Here is a 17,450-nt window from a genome sequence, read left to right as displayed (position 1 = left end):
CTGAGCGGAGCTTTTATGAAAATTTTGTTCACACAGGATATAAACGAGTTAGCGACATGAAACGATGTTCTTACTTTTCCAGCTATTCAATTTAATCCATGTGCTAAATAAGTTATATGTATGAGATTCGGATAAAAAACCTTTAAATTTTTACCAGCTTGTATGATATATGCCGCAGCATCAGTTAAGAGTAACAAAACTTTTAACTCATTCCCGTGAGGCCACAATATACGAATGCTGTCGTTCACAAATCGAGAAACAGTTGCATTATTTACTTCTTTCAACTATTTACAGGACAATAAAAATGAGGATGAAGATTCCTTTTCGCTTAATGTTCCTATAATCAAATTTGCGACATATCGCCCTTGCTTATCCGTAGTTTCGTCCACTGATATCCAAACGTTTTCGTCTTTTATACTTTCGCGAATTTTTTGGATAGATTGTTGGTAGGATTTATCCTAGTAGTTCTTTCTGAGAGTACTCTCATCAGGAATTTGTTGCTCGGTGTATTTTTTCAGAAATGCCTCTCGGAATTTAAAGTTTTATGTCGAATGGTGATAATATTATTAGTTCTGACGGAATTAGTTAGTTGTTTCTTGAATATTATCTTATGAAGGAATGTTAGAATCTTATAGTCAATCCATTTAAAAAAAATTTTAAATCCCATTGGTTTTTCCTATGTTTGCCTTCTCTACGTAGCTAATGGGAGTATTTGAGATTAATAGTGATCTTAATAGTGTTGAGTTTATCTTTTTTTTGTTTTTTTAAGATAATCAAACATTTAGACTTAGTTGGACTTAGGCATAGGCGATTGTGAGTCGCCCATGCACTAATCTTCTCAAGTTCTACATTGCTAACACTGATACACTCATTATTCTACTTAACGGTCGACTAATATATAATTGGACGTCATCGGCGTACATGTGCACATCACAGTCGGACAATACCATTGGCAGGTCATTTACATAAATGGAGAACAATAATGGACCAAGTACTGATCCCTGTGGCACACCACACTTAACATATGCAAAAGTCAACATTTCAATTTCGGTGACAACAGCCTGACTCCTATTTACGAGATAAGACGATAGCAACCGTACTGCTGAGACAGAGAAATTATAGGATCTACGAAGCTTTGCAATGGGGATACCATGGTCAACTGAGTCAAAAGCCTTAGTATAGTCAAGAAGAGTTAGGAATGTCACATTTCCGTCGTCCATTCTTTCGCGGATATCCTCTAACATTTTTATTATGGCGGTAGAACAACTTCTATTTCGTCTGAATCCAGATTGGTTGTGGGGGGGGGGGGGGGGGGGGGGGGGGGGGTGTATGAACCGTCGCGGGAGTGTTAATGTGGTTTTAAAAAGTCCCCGGAATCGAGGTGTTTTTAGCATAGGCCAGCAGTTCCTGAGGGGTCCTTTTGGAGGCATCTTCCAGTGATGCCAACACTGGGGCGCCAAGGTATCTCCTCCTTGCCCTTGAGAGAGCCGGACAGTTGCAGATGAGATGTTCCAGGGTTTCGATAGCCCCAGGTTCCTCACATTTCCTGCAACTGTCTCTGTTGGTGATGCCTAGCTTTGCTGCATGTGCAGCAGCCAGACAGTGACCTGTTAGTATTCCCACCATCAGTCTGCAGTCCTTTCGTGGTAGGTGCAGTAGGTAGTGGCTAAGTTTCTCGTTGCGCTCCTTGCACATTATCTTCGAGGTTCTGCAGGTGGTGGTACTCCTCCACCTGCTATCAGTCTGTGCTCTAGCCTGCTTCTCTAGATCGCCTTGCAGCGTTCTGAGGGAGACAGGCACGTTCTCGGTTCTCCTATTCTCCAGCCCGACGCCTTCCTTAGCTAGTACGTCCGCCGCTTCGTTTCCTTCGATGCCCTGGTGGCTGGGAACCCAATAGATCCGCACTGTCTTTGTCGTGCTTAGGATGTCTAATGCCTCCCTGCTCGCCAAGACACTTCTGGAACTGACCGCGGACGACTGCATGGATCTTATCGCCGCTTGGCTGTTGACGAATAGGTTGACCGCATCGTGTACTCGTTCTGTTAGGAGAGCGACCTCCGCTGCCTTCCCAATGGCAAAAACTTCTGCCTGGAATATCCTGCATTGGTCCGGTAGCTTATACGACAGCCTTATCTCAGGGTCTGTACAGTATAGGCCCGCTCCTACTCCTCCTTCCATCTTGGAGCCGTCTGTGTATATATTGAGGTGTATATATTGAGGAGTTTGGTCCCTTCCAATTTTCCAGTTTTCAGGTCCCAAAGATTTGGTTGTTTTGACGTCAAGGCAAGCTTGGGGGTCATGTAATCAGTTGATCTGGTCATGTCCCTGCCAATTGAACTGTGCCCGTATCCTTGTATGGATAGGTTTCCTGATGCTATAAGGCGTTGTGCTGCCTTTCCCGCAATCAGGCGAGCGTGAATGTCCAGGGGGTCGATTCCGAGTACAGTTTCGAGTGCTTTTGTTGGGGTTGACCTCAGCGCCCCTGTAATACAGAGCAGAGCCTGTCGCTGATGGCTTATGGTATGTCTTCTTTTCAATAGCCTGCCACCACACTAAGGCTCCATACAGCAGAGTTGGTCGCACCACCGAGATGTAGATCCAGTGCATTAGAGCAGGTGACAGACCCCATGTGCTGCTGAGCATCTTCTTGGATGCATAAAGCGCAATGGTAGCCTTCTTCACCCTTTCCACTACATTGGGCCTCCATGCCAGCTTGCTGTCCAGTACTGTGCCTAGGTATTTCACCTGTGGTTTTGGGGTCAGCCTAGTTTGGTCAATTTTCGGGGGGGTCCATATCGGTACCTTGTACCTCTTGGTAAAGAGGATGAGGTCCGTCTTGTCCGCGTTGATACTGAGTCCTACCTCTTCCGCCCACTCACGTATCTCCCTGAGTGTACGTTCCATTAAGGAGCTGAGGGTCGATGGACATACACCCGTAATAAGTATGCTTATGTCATCTGCATAAGCTGTTATCTTTGGGGCCTTCCTTTCAAATCTCTTGATGAGGTCGTCGACCACCAGATTCCACAGTAGTGGCGACAGGACTCCACCCTGAGGTGTGCCTCTGTGTGCCCCCTTTACCATGGAAGCAGTGCCCCCAGAAATGTGGGTAACTTGCATTAAAATTCGGGGGAGAATTATTCTCAGAAATTTAGGGTTCATGTTGTCTAGGCTAATCGCATTCGACTTAATCTTAAGTAGGGATTCTAGAACATCACACGGACTAACACAACAGAAACTAAAGCTAGGAACAGTGTTATGATAGGGTACTGCTTCCAAGTTAAGGGTTGGGGGAAAGTCAGGTACAACTAGTTGCACAAATTTGTTATTTATTTCATTTAGTTCCATGTCAACTTGAGTGTTTCGTGTTTTCTTCCCAATTCCAATATTTTTAATAATTTGCCATTTTTTCTTACCGCATACCGCGTTATTAAAAAACTTTGGCGTGTAGAAGGCGGTCTTGGCAGAGTTGATTAGCTTTGTTACATTTGATCTTAATGCTTTGTACATATTAAGGTGGCTTTCAGTCTTCTATCTTTTAAACTTTTTAAAGGCGTCATTTCGTTTAATGATACCCATTTTTATTTCATGGTTGAACCAGGAGTTATCTGTTGGTCTAACGGTCGCTTTCTTGATAGGTACATGTTCATTATAAAGTCGATATTTGATTGAAGGTGGGCAAGCTGAGAATTCACAGACGGCATATAATATATTGTTGTCCAGTCGAGCATGTTAATGTCAATGTCTAGTTTTCTAAGGTCAATGTTCTTAAAGTCTCTATAGAAGGTAACAAAGTCATGGTTGTCAGGATTGATGTCGTAGGTCATGAAAATAAAGTCATGTTTTGAATACCCTGGCACTGTGTGTTGATCATAGAGTAACAATTTTCCGGACTGTCAACAAAAAATAAGTCTAATAGTGTGTTTCTGGTTTTTGTAAAGTGTGTGGGGTATTGGTGGTTTACAACATTAAACCAAGACTGAACAGGCTTGGCAATCGGCTTGGATTGCCTCCACAGGCGCTCAGGGCGCGAATCACAGACTGCGAGGCCAAGGACACCGGCCTAATCGTTGGGTGCGACGCCAATGCACACCACTGCCAGTGGGGAAGCACTGACACCAACGAAAGGGGTGAGTACCTTTTCAACTATTTACTGACCACTCAGATGGTCCTATTAAATAGGGGGAGTGATCCCACCTTCATTATTAAAAACCGCAAGGAGGTCCTGGACCTCACACTTGCCTCTCATGAGTTACATGGGAACATCGTATTCTGGAGGGCCCTGGAAGAGCACTCCTTCTCGAACCACAGGTACGTGGAAACCGTATTCTCTTTTTCACTACCGAGACCAGCTCAATTCCGGAACCTTAGGCGGAAAACTGGGCTTGGTATTCAGACCACCTCTGTCGTGTTCTCCCTGAGACTCCACCTGAGAAGGAGATTTCCAGGGAAGCCAAGACTCATCTTGTTAAACTATTTACCGACGCCTGCAATGAGGCGCTCGATAAATCCTGCCCCTCTGGCAAGTGCAGAGGCCGGAAGAAAGCTGAATGGTGGAATCCGAAATTGAGGGAACTCCGGGATGCCTCCCGGAGACTCTTCAATAAAGCTAAGGCTGAAAACGTTGAGCAGAACTGGGCCGATTACAAGGCCAGTCTGTCAATTAACAATAAAGAACTCAGGAAAGACAAACGCGCCTCATGGCGCAAGTTCTGTAGCGACATTGAGAATAACTCAGAAGCCTCGCGCTTGCGCAAAGTTCTCTCGAAGACTACACCCACTCTGGGCTACATGAAGAATGCCGACCAATCATGGACAACGTCCAGCAATGAGTCGCTAAATCTTCTCCTTAACACCCACTATCCGGCTGCGTTGAAAACAGACCACACTACATCGCCGCTCATGCCGTTGCCTCAAGTGATATCATGTACCTGCTAAGCCAGGACAACATTTCCTGGGCAATCGAAAGCTTCAAACCATACAAGTCTGCGGGACCAGATGACATCATCCCTGCCCAACTGATTCACGCTGGACAAAAAGCCACTAATTGGCTCAAAAGGATATACGAGGGAATCTTCTCCCATGGATATATCCCGGGAACCTGTCTTCATACTAAAGTCGTCTTCATCTCCAAGGCAGGCAAGCCCTCGCACACTGCCCCCAAAGATTTCAGACCCATAAGTCTATCGTCCTTCTTTCTGAAGACGATGGAACGGCTGTTGGGGATGCATCTCTCAGACTCCCAGCATGCCTATCGGAAAGGAAGATCCACCGAAACGGCCCTACACACGATCACATCGATCATAGAAGCGTCCGTCAACTGTAAGGAGTACACCCTGGTAGCCTTCCTCGACATAGAAGGCGCTTTTAACAACATCCTTCCGACCGCCATCACGGGCGCACTGACGAATCTGGGGGTTGACTCCCGGACGGTGAGCCTGATCGATCAGATGCTGCAATGCAGGACGGTTGAGGCATCACTGGGGACGTCAACATGCACCAGATTGGTCTGCAGAGGCACCCCGCAGGGCGGAGTCCTCTCGCCCCTCCTGTGGAACGTGGCTGAGAACGAACTGCTGCGGGAGATAGAGGGTGGTGGCTGCCGCGTGGAAAATTTCCGCAGACGTTGTGTGAGTGCAGGACAAGTACTCTCACGAAAATGACGAAATGGGCAGACATATGCGGGTTAGGCGTCAACCCGTCTAAAACGGAACTGGTGCTTTTTTTTTTTTTTTTTTTTTTTTTTTCCGGTTGACTTTAACAAGAAAGATGCCAGGTGTCACAGTAAAGGATATTGACCAGCATGCCGTTACCAAGGCGGTTGCCGTCTTCCTCAAGAAGACTGGCAAATTGAAGGTGCCCGACCAGATGGACATCATCAAGACGGCCAAGTTCAAGGAGCTGGCCCCCTACGATCCCGACTGGTTCTACGTGCGTTGCGCCTCGATCCTGCGCCATCTGTATCACCGCAGTCCCGCTGGTGTTGGCTCCATCACCAAGATCTATGGTGGTCGCAAGCGCAACGGTGTCCACCCTTCGCATTTCTGCCGTGCCGCTGACGGTGCCGCCCGTAAGGCTCTCCAGGCCCTCGAGCACGCCCGCCTTGTCGAGAAGCACCCAGAGGGTGGTCGCAAGCTCAGTTCCATCGGACAGCGTGATTTGGATCGCATCGCCAACCAGATTGTGGTCAAGCAGCGCGATGCCGCCAAGCAGACGGGTCCCCTTGTCATTTCCAAGTAAACGTGGATCGCACATCCAATCGAAGTCTACAACATTTTTAAGCTTATTATTTAAGCGTTTCTTGATTGAAGCGTGTTCTCAGAAATGGGAAAATTAAAATGAACCATAACAAGTACAAAGTTCCGGCACTGATTCCCCCAAGACTATGTGGGGAAGCGCTAGTCTTCAGCAACAACGCCAAGTATCTTGGCCTAATCCTCGATAGAAAGCTCGACTGGAAATTGAGCATAAAGGATAGAGTAAAGAAGGCCACAGAGGCCCTCTATACTTGCAGGAAAGCCATCGGACTAAAATGGGGAATGACCCCCTATATAGTTCGGTGGCTTTACACCGTCATCATGCGACCGATCATGCTCTATGGAGTGGTGGTATGGTGGCCAGCCTTAGACAAAGGACATGCCTCAATAAACTCAGCAGAGTTCAACGCATGGCAGAGCTATGCATAACTGGCGGGCTACGCACTACTCCTCCCTATAGATCTCATGGGAAAGAAGGTGGCAACACTTTGCGCACTCAGAATGAGAGAAGCCCGACTGTGGAAAGCGTCCGCGGTTGGGCACCCAGGAATCCTGACGACACTCCCGCAATCACCAGAGAGGACAGATTATTGTATCCCTAGTGATCACCTCTCGACGCCTTTCCAGGTATAAATCCCACCTAGGGAGGACTGCGAGATGGAGATGGAGCTTTAGGCTCAATATCGTCGAACTCAGCGACCGTAAATGACTGCCGCAGGTCTCTGCACGAGATCGCAGAGCAGTTAGACCTCTTCCTTATACGGGTCCCAGGCCACAGGGACATTGAGGGGAACGCCGACTTCTTAACGACTTCTGCACTGCCCGGCCCTTGGAAATCGTCGTCTTCGTATTCTCGGGGCCGCTTTCCTCACGGACATTTCATCCAAGCCTCAGGATCTGACTGCCCTTAATTTGCAACTGCCTGTTCTCCACGGTTTTTAGGCACTGGGAAGGGGCACACGCCCATGCGGCACCACAACGGACCTTCTACAGGTCCAAGTGAGCTTGGGAGGGTTTCATCACTCGCCCAGCCTACCGCCTGAACCTAACCTAACCTAAACATTGTTCGAAGGGGAACGGCATTTGGTTTTCTTTTTCTAAATAAATGCATAAATACAGACACCCCATACCACATCCAATCCCTGCCAGTAGATCCTAGTCTAGTCGTTTGAACTTACACCCATCTTATTGTTAGTTTTGGTCAGTCGAAGGCAGAACACAAAGCAAACCAACGTTCAGCTCCCAGGCCTTCGCCAACGACCATACTACGCTGAATACATCGGTTCTCGTCCGATCACCGAAATTAATCAGCGTCGGGCGCGGTTAGTACTTAGATGGGGGACCGCTTGGGAACACCGCGTGTTGTTGGCTTCGTCACCAACTTTTTGCCTTTTGCCGTATTTACGTTTCGTTTTTATACCCGATACTCAAAATGAGTATTGGGGTATATTAGAATTGTGGTAAAAATGGATGTGTGTAACGTCCAGAAGGAATCGTTTCCGACCCCATAAAGTATATATATTCTTGATCAGCATCAAGTGCCGAGTCGATTGAGCCATGTCTGTCTGTCCGCTAGAGTAACCAAATTTGGAATCCGCACTCCTCTTAGATCTCACTATAAAACGTGCATCTCAAAATTTCGCCTCGCCTATCCCACACAAAGGACGAAAATCTGTTGCATCCACAATATTGCACATTCGAGAAAACTAAAAACGCAAAATCATAGATAATGACCATATCTATCAGATTGCTGAATCTGGATTAGATCGGATCATTTTTGTAGCCAAAGGGAACAAATCAATTTGCACTGGCTACGCAGCGCCCGACGTCACGCTCAGACTGATTTTCTGTCTCTCTCGCACGCACTCTTTGTCGTGTCGTTTAATATTAGCGCCGTCTGCCGGAGGAGAGCCATACTGACTTAGTATCGGGTATAACTGTAGAGTTGCGGTGTCCGCAGCAACTCACAACGTTCCCCCTCGTTTAAATTGTATTCTGCAAACACTACTAGCACTAAGGAATTTTTCGCATGCTTAACGAAATATTTTGAAAATTATAGCTGACCTAGGAGAATTGTCAGTGATAGAGGCTCATGTTTCGCATCGTTGGAATTCAGTGAGTTTATGCTAAGTAGCAACATTGAACATGTTAGAGCAGCAACTGCCTCACCACAGGCAAATGGGAGTGTGGAGAGAGTAAATAGAACAATAAAAAGTATATTAGCAAAGAACCCTGAACCATTGCTACACTCAGATTGGTGTAAACTACTCACAAAAGCGGAATATGCAATAAACCATTCAAAACATTCGGTTACTGGGGAAATACCATCGGTGGTACTCTTCGGTGTTCAGCAAAGAGGCTGTGATATTGACGCTTTAACGGAATTTCTAGAAGACAAAACTAATTCAAGACCAAATAAAGACTTAATAGCAATGGGGAAAGGAGTATTAGATAAAATAACTGAAAACCAAACTAAGATAAAACACTATTATGATAAAAATATTAAGAAACATATAAAATTTAAAGAAGGAGCCTTTGTTCTCGTACGAAGCGCTGACACTACGATAGGTACAAATAAGAAATTTATTCCAAAATTTAAAGGGCCATACATTATCAAAAAAAAAATGTACCAAATGATCGGTATGTTATAACTAGACCTCGGATTTTGATTCTGATGACACTAAAGTTCGTTTCATGAAAAGTAGATTTGAAAACGATCTGCATATTTTCATTTTTGGTGCATATTTGCATGAAATGCATATGCATAATATATGCCAAAATATGCAAAATATATGCAAATTATGCAAAAAATATGCAAAGTATTTGCAAATTATGCAAAATATGCATCAATCTCCTATGTAAATCAAATAAAAGAAAAATTTAAAAACGATTTAGAAGGTAGTATAGGTATTGAAATTTTATTAACTATTTTTTGCTATTAAACTAGATACTTAAAACATACGATATAATAAAGGCTTAAAATTTATTAGAAATAATTTGTATTGCAGTAAACAACTAAAATTTTCTCTAAATTATTTATTAAGAGGCTCTGACGTTTCTCTCCAAAAATCAGTTTGTACGTGGAAAAGCTTCTTTCAACGTCACAGGAAGTAACTGGAGCAAATTTATATTTTATTATATTTTCGTTTGTGACTGGTTCGATTCCAGACAGATCCTCACCATTTAGATTTAATATACTATTTATTCTTGAAATGATTTAAAAATCAGGATTTCTTTTCAAAATTGCTTCAAATTTCTTTTTTAAATCAATTCCAAATCACAAAATCACCAGTTATGTTATAGACAATATTTTCAGCTTCCTTGAATAAGTCCATTAACGTTTTTAATGATAGCCCCTTCGCTTCCAATGCTGTTATTATTTCGGCAACTCTCTCGAAGTGGGATTTTATATATATAAATTCTTGATGTAGTTGTGGATTTTCTACCAGCTCCTTCGCCAGCTCCTTCGCCAGCTTAATGGATTCAGCATCTTCTGGGTTCAGTGTTTCAAGAACCTAAAATGAAAATTTAGAATCTTTTTATTTATCAAACTAAAATGTTTTTTGTTGACAAACCTCTTTTATTCCCTCCATGTTATCTGCATGCCGCCTTCAACCATGTACCCCATCTGGTTATGATGGGTTCTGGTGGTAACTCCTTATTGAGTATTTGTTTGTAGCGTTGTACTCTGAGCGGAGCTTTTATGAAAATTTTGTTCACACAGGATATAAACGAGTTAGCGACATGAAACGATGTTCTTACTTTTCCAGCTATTCAATTTAATCCATGTGCTAAACAAGTTATATGTATGAGATTCGGATAAAAAACCTTTAAATTTTTACCAGCTTGTATGATATATGCCGCAGCATCAGTTAAGAGTAACAAAACTTTTAACTCATTCCCGTGAGGCCACAATATACGAATGCTGTCGTTCACAAATCGAGAAACAGTTGCATTATTTACTTCTTTCAACTATTTACAGGACAATAAAAATGAGGATGAAGATTCCTTTTCGCTTAATGTTCCTATAATCAAATTTGCGACATATCGCCCTTGCTTATCCGTAGTTTCGTCCACTGATATCCAAACGTTTTCGTCTTTTATACTTTCGCGAATTTGTTGGTAGGATTTATCCAAGTAGTTCTTTCTGAGAGTACTCTCATCAGGAATTTGTTGCTCGGTGTATTTTTTCAGAAATTTCGGAATTTAAAGTTTTATGTCGAATGGTGATAATATTATTTGTTCTGACGGAATTAGTGAATCTAAGAATTTGGTGCAGGTATTCGGGTTGTTTCTTGAATATTATCTTATGAAGGAATGTTAGAATCTTATAGTCAATCCATTTAAAAAAAATTTTAAATCCCATTGGTTTTTCCTATGTTTGCCTTCTCTACGTAGCTAATGGGAGTATTTGAGATTAATAGTGATCTTAATAGTGTTGAGTTTATCTTTTTTTTGTTTTTTTAAGATAATCAAACATTTAGACTTAGTTGGACTTAGGCATAGGCGATTGTGAGTCGCCCATGCACTAATCTTCTCAAGTTCTACATTGCTAACACTGATAAACTCATTATTCTACTTAACGGTCGACTAATATATAATTGGACGTCATCGGCGTACATGTGCACATCACAGTCGGACAATACCATTGGCAGGTCATTTACATAAATGGAGAACAATAATGGACCAAGTACTGATCCCTGTGGCACACCACACTTAACATATGCAAAAGTCAACATTTCAATTTCGGTGACAAGTCAGGCCTATTTACGAGATAAGACGATAGCAACCGTACTGCTGAGACAGAGAAATTATAGGATCTACGAAGCTTTGCAATGGGGATACCATGGTCAACTGAGTCAAAAGCCTTAGTATAGTCAAGAAGAGTTAGGAATGTCACATTTCCGTCGTCCATTCTTTCGCGGATATCCTCTAACATTTTTATTATGGCGGTAGAACAACTTCTATTTCGTCTGAATCCAGATTGGTTGTTGTTAAGTAATGTATGCTCAGAAAGAAATGTATTTATTTGCACAGCCACCAAAGCCTCGAACGCTTTTGATAGGCTCGGTAAAATGGATATTGTCCTGTAATCTAGAGAGTTTACTTTAGGGATAGGGATCATTTTGGTCTCCTTCCACTTTTCAGGGAATGTTGATGTAGAAATGTGGGTAACTTGCATTAAAATTCGGGGGAGAATTATTCTCAGAAATTTAGGGTTCATGTTGTCTAGGCCAATCGCATTCGAATTAATCTTAAGTAGGGATTCTAGAACATCACACGGACTAACACAACAGAAACTAAAGCTAGGAACAGTGTTATGATAGGGTACTGATACCAAGTTAAGGGTTGAGGGAAAGTCAGGTACAACTAGTTGCACAAATTTGTTATTTATTTCATTTAGTTCCATGTCAACTTGAGTGTTTCGTGTTTTCTTCCCAATTCCAATATTTTTAATAATTTGCCATTTTTTCTTACCGCATACCGCGTTATTAAACTTTGGCGTGTAGAAGGCGGTCTTGGCAGAGTTGATTAGCTTTGTTACATTTGATCTTAATGCTTTGTACATATTAAGGTGGCTTTCAGTCTTATATCTTTTAAACTTTTTAAAGGCGTCATTTCGTTTAATGATACCCATTTTTATTTCATGGTTGAACCAGGAGTTATCTGTTGGTCTAACGGTCGCTTTCTTGATAGGTACATGTTCATTATAAAGATAGTCGATGTTTGATTGAAGGTGGGCACGCTGAGAATTCACAGACGGCATATAATATATTGATGTCCAGTCGAGCATGTTAATGTCAGTGTCTAGTTTTCTAAGGTCAATGTTCCTAATGTCTCTATAGAAGGTAACATAGTCATGGTAGTCAGGATTGATGTCGTAGGTCATGAAAATAAGGTCATGTTTTGAATACCCTGGCACTGTGAGTTGATCATAGAGTAACAATTTTCCGGACTGTCAACAAAAAAGAAGTCTAATAGTGTGTTTCTGGTTTTTGTAAAGTGTGTGGGGTATTAGGCTTGGCAATCGGCTTGGATTGCCTCCACAGGCGCTCAGGGCGCGAATCACAGACTGCGAGGCCAAGGACACCGGCACACCACTGCCAGTGCGGAAGCACTGACACCAACGAAAGGGGTGAGTACCTTTTCAACTATTTACTGACCACTCAGATGGTCCTATTAAATAGGGGGAGTGATCCCACCTTCATTATTAAAAACCGCAAGGAGGTCCTGGACCTCACACTTGCCTCTCATGAGTTACATGGGAACATCGTATTCTGGAGGGCCCTGGAAGAGCACTCCTTCTCGAACCACAGGTACGTGGAAACCGTATTCTCTTTTTCACTACCGAGACCAGCTCAATTCCGGAACCTTAGGCGGAAAACTGGGCTCGGTATTCAGACCTCGTCTGTCGTGTTCTTCCTGAGACTCCACCTGAGAAGGAGATTTCCAGGGAAGCCAAGACTCATCTTGTTAAACTATTTTCCGACGCCTGCAATGAGGCGCTCGATAAATCCTGCCCCTCTGGCAAGTGCAGAGGCCGGAAGAAACCTGAATGGTGGAATCCGAAATTGAGGGAACTCCGGAAAGCCTCCCGGAGACTCTTCAATAAAGCTAAGGCTGAAAACGTTGAGCAGAACTGGGCCGATTACAAGGCCAGTCTGTCAATTAACAATAAAGAACTCAGGAAAGACAAACGCGCCTCATGGCGCAAGTTCTGTAGCGACATTGAGAATAACTCAGAAGCCTCGCGCTTGCGCAAAGTTCTCTCGAAGACTACACCCACTCTGGGCTACATGAAGAATGCCGACCAATCATGGACAACGTCCAGCAATGAGTCGCTAAATCTTCTACTTAACACCCACTATCCGGCTGCGTTGAAAACAGACCACACTACATCGCCGCTCATGCCGTTGCCTCAAGTGATATCATGAACCTGCTAAGCCAGGACAACATTTCCTGTGCAATCAAAAGCTTCAAACCATACAAGTCTGCGGGACCAGATGACATCATCCCTGCCCAACTGATTCACGCTGGACAAAAAGCCACTAATTGGCTCAAAAGGATATACGAGGGAATCTTCTCCCATGGATATATCCCGGGAACCTGTCTTCATACCAAAGTCGTCTTCATCCCCAAGGCAGGCAAGCCCTCGCACAATGCCCCCAAAGATTTCAGACCCATAAGTCTATCGTCCTTCTTTCTGAAGACGATGGAACGGCTGTTGGGGATGCATCTCACGGTAAATATTCCGCCTAGTCTAATCTCAGACTCCCAGCATGCCTATCGGAAAGGAAGATCCACCGAAACGGCCCTACACACGATCACATCGATCATAGAAGCGTCCGTCAACTGTAAGGAGTACACCCTGGTAGCCTTCCTCGACATAGAAGGCGCTTTTAACAACATCCTTCCGACCGCCATCACGGGCGCAGTGACGGATCTGGGGGTTGACTCCCGGACGGTGAGCCTGATCGATCAGATGCTGCAATGCAGGACGGTTGAGGCATCACTGGGGACGTCAACATGCACCAGATTTGTCTGCAGAGGCACCCCGCAGGGCGGAGTCCTCTCGCCCCTCCTGTGGAACGTGGCAGTGAACGAACTGCTGCGGGAGATAGAGGGTTGTGGCTGCCGCGTGGAAAATTTCCGCAGACGTTGTGTGAGTGCATGACAAGTACTCTCAGGAAAATGACGAAATGGGCAGACATATGAGGGTTAGGCGTCACCCCGTCTAAAACGGAACTGGTGCTTTTCACTAGGAAGTACAAAGTTCCGGCACTGATTCCCCCAAGACTATGTTGGGAAGCGCTAGTCTTCAGCAACAACGCCAAGTATCTTGGCCTAATCCTCGATAGAAAGCTCGACTGGAAATTGCGCATATAGGATAGAGTAAAGAAGGCCACAGAGGCCCTCTATACTTGCAGGAAAGCCATCGGACTAAAATGGGGAATGACCCCCTATATAGTTCGGTGGCTTTACACCGTCATCATGCGACCGATCATGCTCTATGGAGTGGTGGTATGGTGGCCAGCCTTAGACAAAGGACATGCCTCAATAAACTCAGCAGAGTTCAACGCATGGCAGAGCTATGCATAACTGGCGGGCTACGCACTACTCCTCCCTATAGATCTCATGGGAAAGAAGGTGGCAACACTTTGCGCACTCAGAATGAGAGAAGCCCGACTGTGGAAAGCGTACGCGGTTGGGCACCCAGGAATCCTGACGACACTCCCGCAATTACCAGAGAGGACAGATTATTGTATCCCTAGTGATCACCTCTCGACGCCTTTCCAGGTATAAATCCCACCTAGGGAGGACTGCGAGATGGAGATGGAGCTTTAGGCTCAATATCGTCGAACTCAGCGACCGTAAATGACTGCCGCAGGTCTCTGCACGAGATCGCAGAGCAGTTAGACCTCTTCCTTATACGGGTCCCAGGCCACAGGGACATCGAGGGGAACGCCGACTTCTTAACGACTTCTGCAGTAGTTGTCGCGACGAGGAAGAGGAGGATTCGGTCCCCCACTTCTTCTGCCACTGCCCGGCCCTTGGAAATCGTCGTCTTCGTATTCTCGGGGCCGCTTTCCTCACGGACATTTCGGACCTGTCCGAAATCAAACCGGGGACCTTGTCCAGATTCATCCAAGCCTCAGGATCTGACTGCCCTTAATTTGCAACTGCCTGTTCTCCACGGTTTTTAGGCACTGGGAAGGGGCACACGCCCATGCGGCACCACAACGGACCTTCTACAGGTCCAAGTGAGCTTGGGAGGGTTTCATCACTCGCCCAGCCTACCGCCTGAACCTAACCTAACCTAACCAATGTTCGAAGGGGAACGGCATTTGGTTTTCTTTTTCTAAATAAATGCATAAATACAGGCACCCCATACCACATCCAATCCCCGCCAGCAGATCCTAGTCTAGTCCTTTGAACTAAAACCCATCTTATTGTTAGTTTTGGTCAGTCGAAGGCAGAACACAAAGGAAAACCAACGTTTAGCTCCCAGGCTTTCGCCAACGACCATACTACGCTGAATACATCGGTTCTCGTCCGATCACCGAAATTAAGCAGCGTCGGGCGCGGTTAGTACTTAGATGGGGGACCGCTTGGGAACACCGCGTGTTGTTGGCTTCGTCACCAACTTTTTGCCTTTTGCCTTTTGCCGTATTTTCGTTTCGTTTTTATACCCGATACTCAAAATGAGTATTGGGGTATATTCGATTTGTGGTAAAAGTGGATGTGTGTAACGTTTAGAAGGAATCGTTTCCGACCCCATAAAGTATATATATTCTTGATCAGCATCAATAGCCGAGTCGATTGAGCCATGTCTGTCTGTCCGTCTGTCCGTCCGTCCGTCTGTCCGTCCCCTTCAGCGCCTAATGCTCAAAGACTATAAGAGCTAGAGCAACGATGTTTTGGATCCAGACTTCTGTGATATGTCACTGCTACAAAAATATTTCAAAACTTTGCCCCGCCCACTTCCGCCCCCACAAAGGACGAAAATCTGTGGCATCAACAATTTTGACGATACGAAAAAACTAAAAACGCAGAATCGTAGAAGATGTCTATATCTTTTAGAGTGCAAAATCTGAACCAGATCGTATAATTATTATAGCCAGAATCAAGAAAACAATTTCACTCTTTCTCGCTCTGTCTCTCTCTAACACACAGGTTTCATGGTCGGTTTTGCCAATTGCAAAATACGAGTTCAAGGATCTCAGAACCTATAAGAGCCAGAGCAACCAAATTTGGTATCCACACTCCTGTGATATCGGACCTTCACCGTTTCGTGTCAAAATTGCGCCACACCCTCTTCCGCCTCCGCAAAGGACGAAAATCTGGGGCGTCCACAAATCTCTGAGACTATTAAGGCTAGAGTAAACAAATTTGGTATCCTCACTCCTGTTAGATCTCACTATAAAACGTATATCTCAGAATTTCGCCCCACCCCCTTCCGCCCCCACAAAGGACGAAAATCTGTTGCATTCACAATATTGCAGATTCGAGAAAACTAAAAACGCAGAATCATAGAGAATGACCATATCTATCAGATTGCTGAGTCTGGATCAGATCAGAAAATTTTTATAGCCAACAGGAACAAATCAATTTGCACTGGCTACGCAGCGCCCGACGTCACGCTCAGCCTGATTTTCTGTCTCTCTCGCACGCACTCTTTGTCGTGTCGTTTAATATTAGCGGCGTCTGCCGGAGGAAAGCCATACTGACTAAGTATCGGGTATAACTGTAGAGTTGCGGTGTCCGCAGCAACTCACAACGTTCCCCCTCGTTAATTTTTCTTTTTTATACCCGATACTCAAAATGAGTATTGGGCTATATTTGATTTGTGGTGAAAGTGGATGTGTGTAACGTCCAAAAGGAATCGTTTCCGACCCCATTAAGTATATATATGCTTGATCAGCATCAATAGACGAGTCGATTGAGCCATGTCTGTCTGTCCGTCTGTCCGTCCCCTTCAGCGCCTAGTGCTCAAAGACTATAAGAGCTAGAGCATCGATGTTTTGGATCCAGACTTCTGTGATATGTCACTGCTACAAAAATATTTCAAAACTTCGCCCCGCCCACTTCCCCCCACACAAAGGACGAAAATCTGTGGCATCCACATTTTTAAAGATTCGATAAAACCAAAAACGTAGACTCGTAGAGGATGACCATATCTTTTAGAGTGTAAAATCTCAACCAGATCGTATAATTATTATAGCCAGAATCAAGAAAACAATTTCATTCTTTCTCGCTCTGTCTCTCTCTAACACACAGGTTTCATGGTAGGTTTTGCCAATTGCAAATTATGAGTTCAAGGATCTCAGAACTTATAAGAGCCAGAGCAACCAAATTTGGTATCCACACTCCTGTAATATCGGACCTTGACCATTTTGTGTCAAAATGTCGCCACACCCCCTTCCGCCCCCGCAAAGGACGAAAATCTGGGACATCCACAAATCTCAGAGACTATTAACGCTAGAGTAACCAAATTTGGTATCCGCACTTCTGTTAGATCTCGCTATAAAGCGTATATCTAAAAATTTCGCCCCCACCCCCTTCCGCCCCCACAAAGGACGAAAAACTGTTGGATCCACAATTTTAAAGATAAAAGAAAACTAAAAACGCAGAATCATAGATAATGATCATATCTATCAGATTGCTGAATCTGAATAATATCAGATCATTTTT

At 44.4% G+C, this 17,450-nt stretch overlaps 1 protein-coding gene and 2 non-coding genes across 3 annotated transcripts; all 3 read left to right on the top strand.

The window, feature by feature from the left end:
• The first annotated feature begins 5,754 nt into the window (after positions 1 to 5,754).
• On the top strand, positions 5,755 to 6,353 carry LOC6603215 (40S ribosomal protein S19a). The gene has a single exon (XM_026991934.1). It carries the CDS (start codon positions 5,770 to 5,772, stop codon positions 6,238 to 6,240), a length of 471 nt encoding a protein of 156 aa, XP_026847735.1. The 5' UTR covers positions 5,755 to 5,769; the 3' UTR covers positions 6,241 to 6,353.
• Positions 6,354 to 7,509: 1,156 nt separating this feature from the next.
• On the top strand, positions 7,510 to 7,628 carry LOC6603214. The gene has a single exon (XR_048207.1). It is a non-coding gene; the product is annotated as a 5S ribosomal RNA (ribosomal RNA).
• A 7,645-nt stretch (positions 7,629 to 15,273) lies between these two features.
• On the top strand, positions 15,274 to 15,392 carry LOC6603218. The gene has a single exon (XR_048203.1). It is a non-coding gene; the product is annotated as a 5S ribosomal RNA (ribosomal RNA).
• The last annotated feature ends 2,058 nt before the right edge of the window (positions 15,393 to 17,450 follow it).

This window comes from Drosophila persimilis, unplaced genomic scaffold (genome assembly GCF_003286085.1).
Source record: "Drosophila persimilis strain 14011-0111.01,24,50 unplaced genomic scaffold, DperRS2 tig00000697-arrow-arrow-pilon, whole genome shotgun sequence".
Taxonomy (NCBI): Eukaryota; Metazoa; Arthropoda; class Insecta; order Diptera; family Drosophilidae; genus Drosophila; species Drosophila persimilis.
Note: the sequence above shows the minus strand (reverse complement) of the source record. Positions and strands in the feature narration are given on the sequence as shown.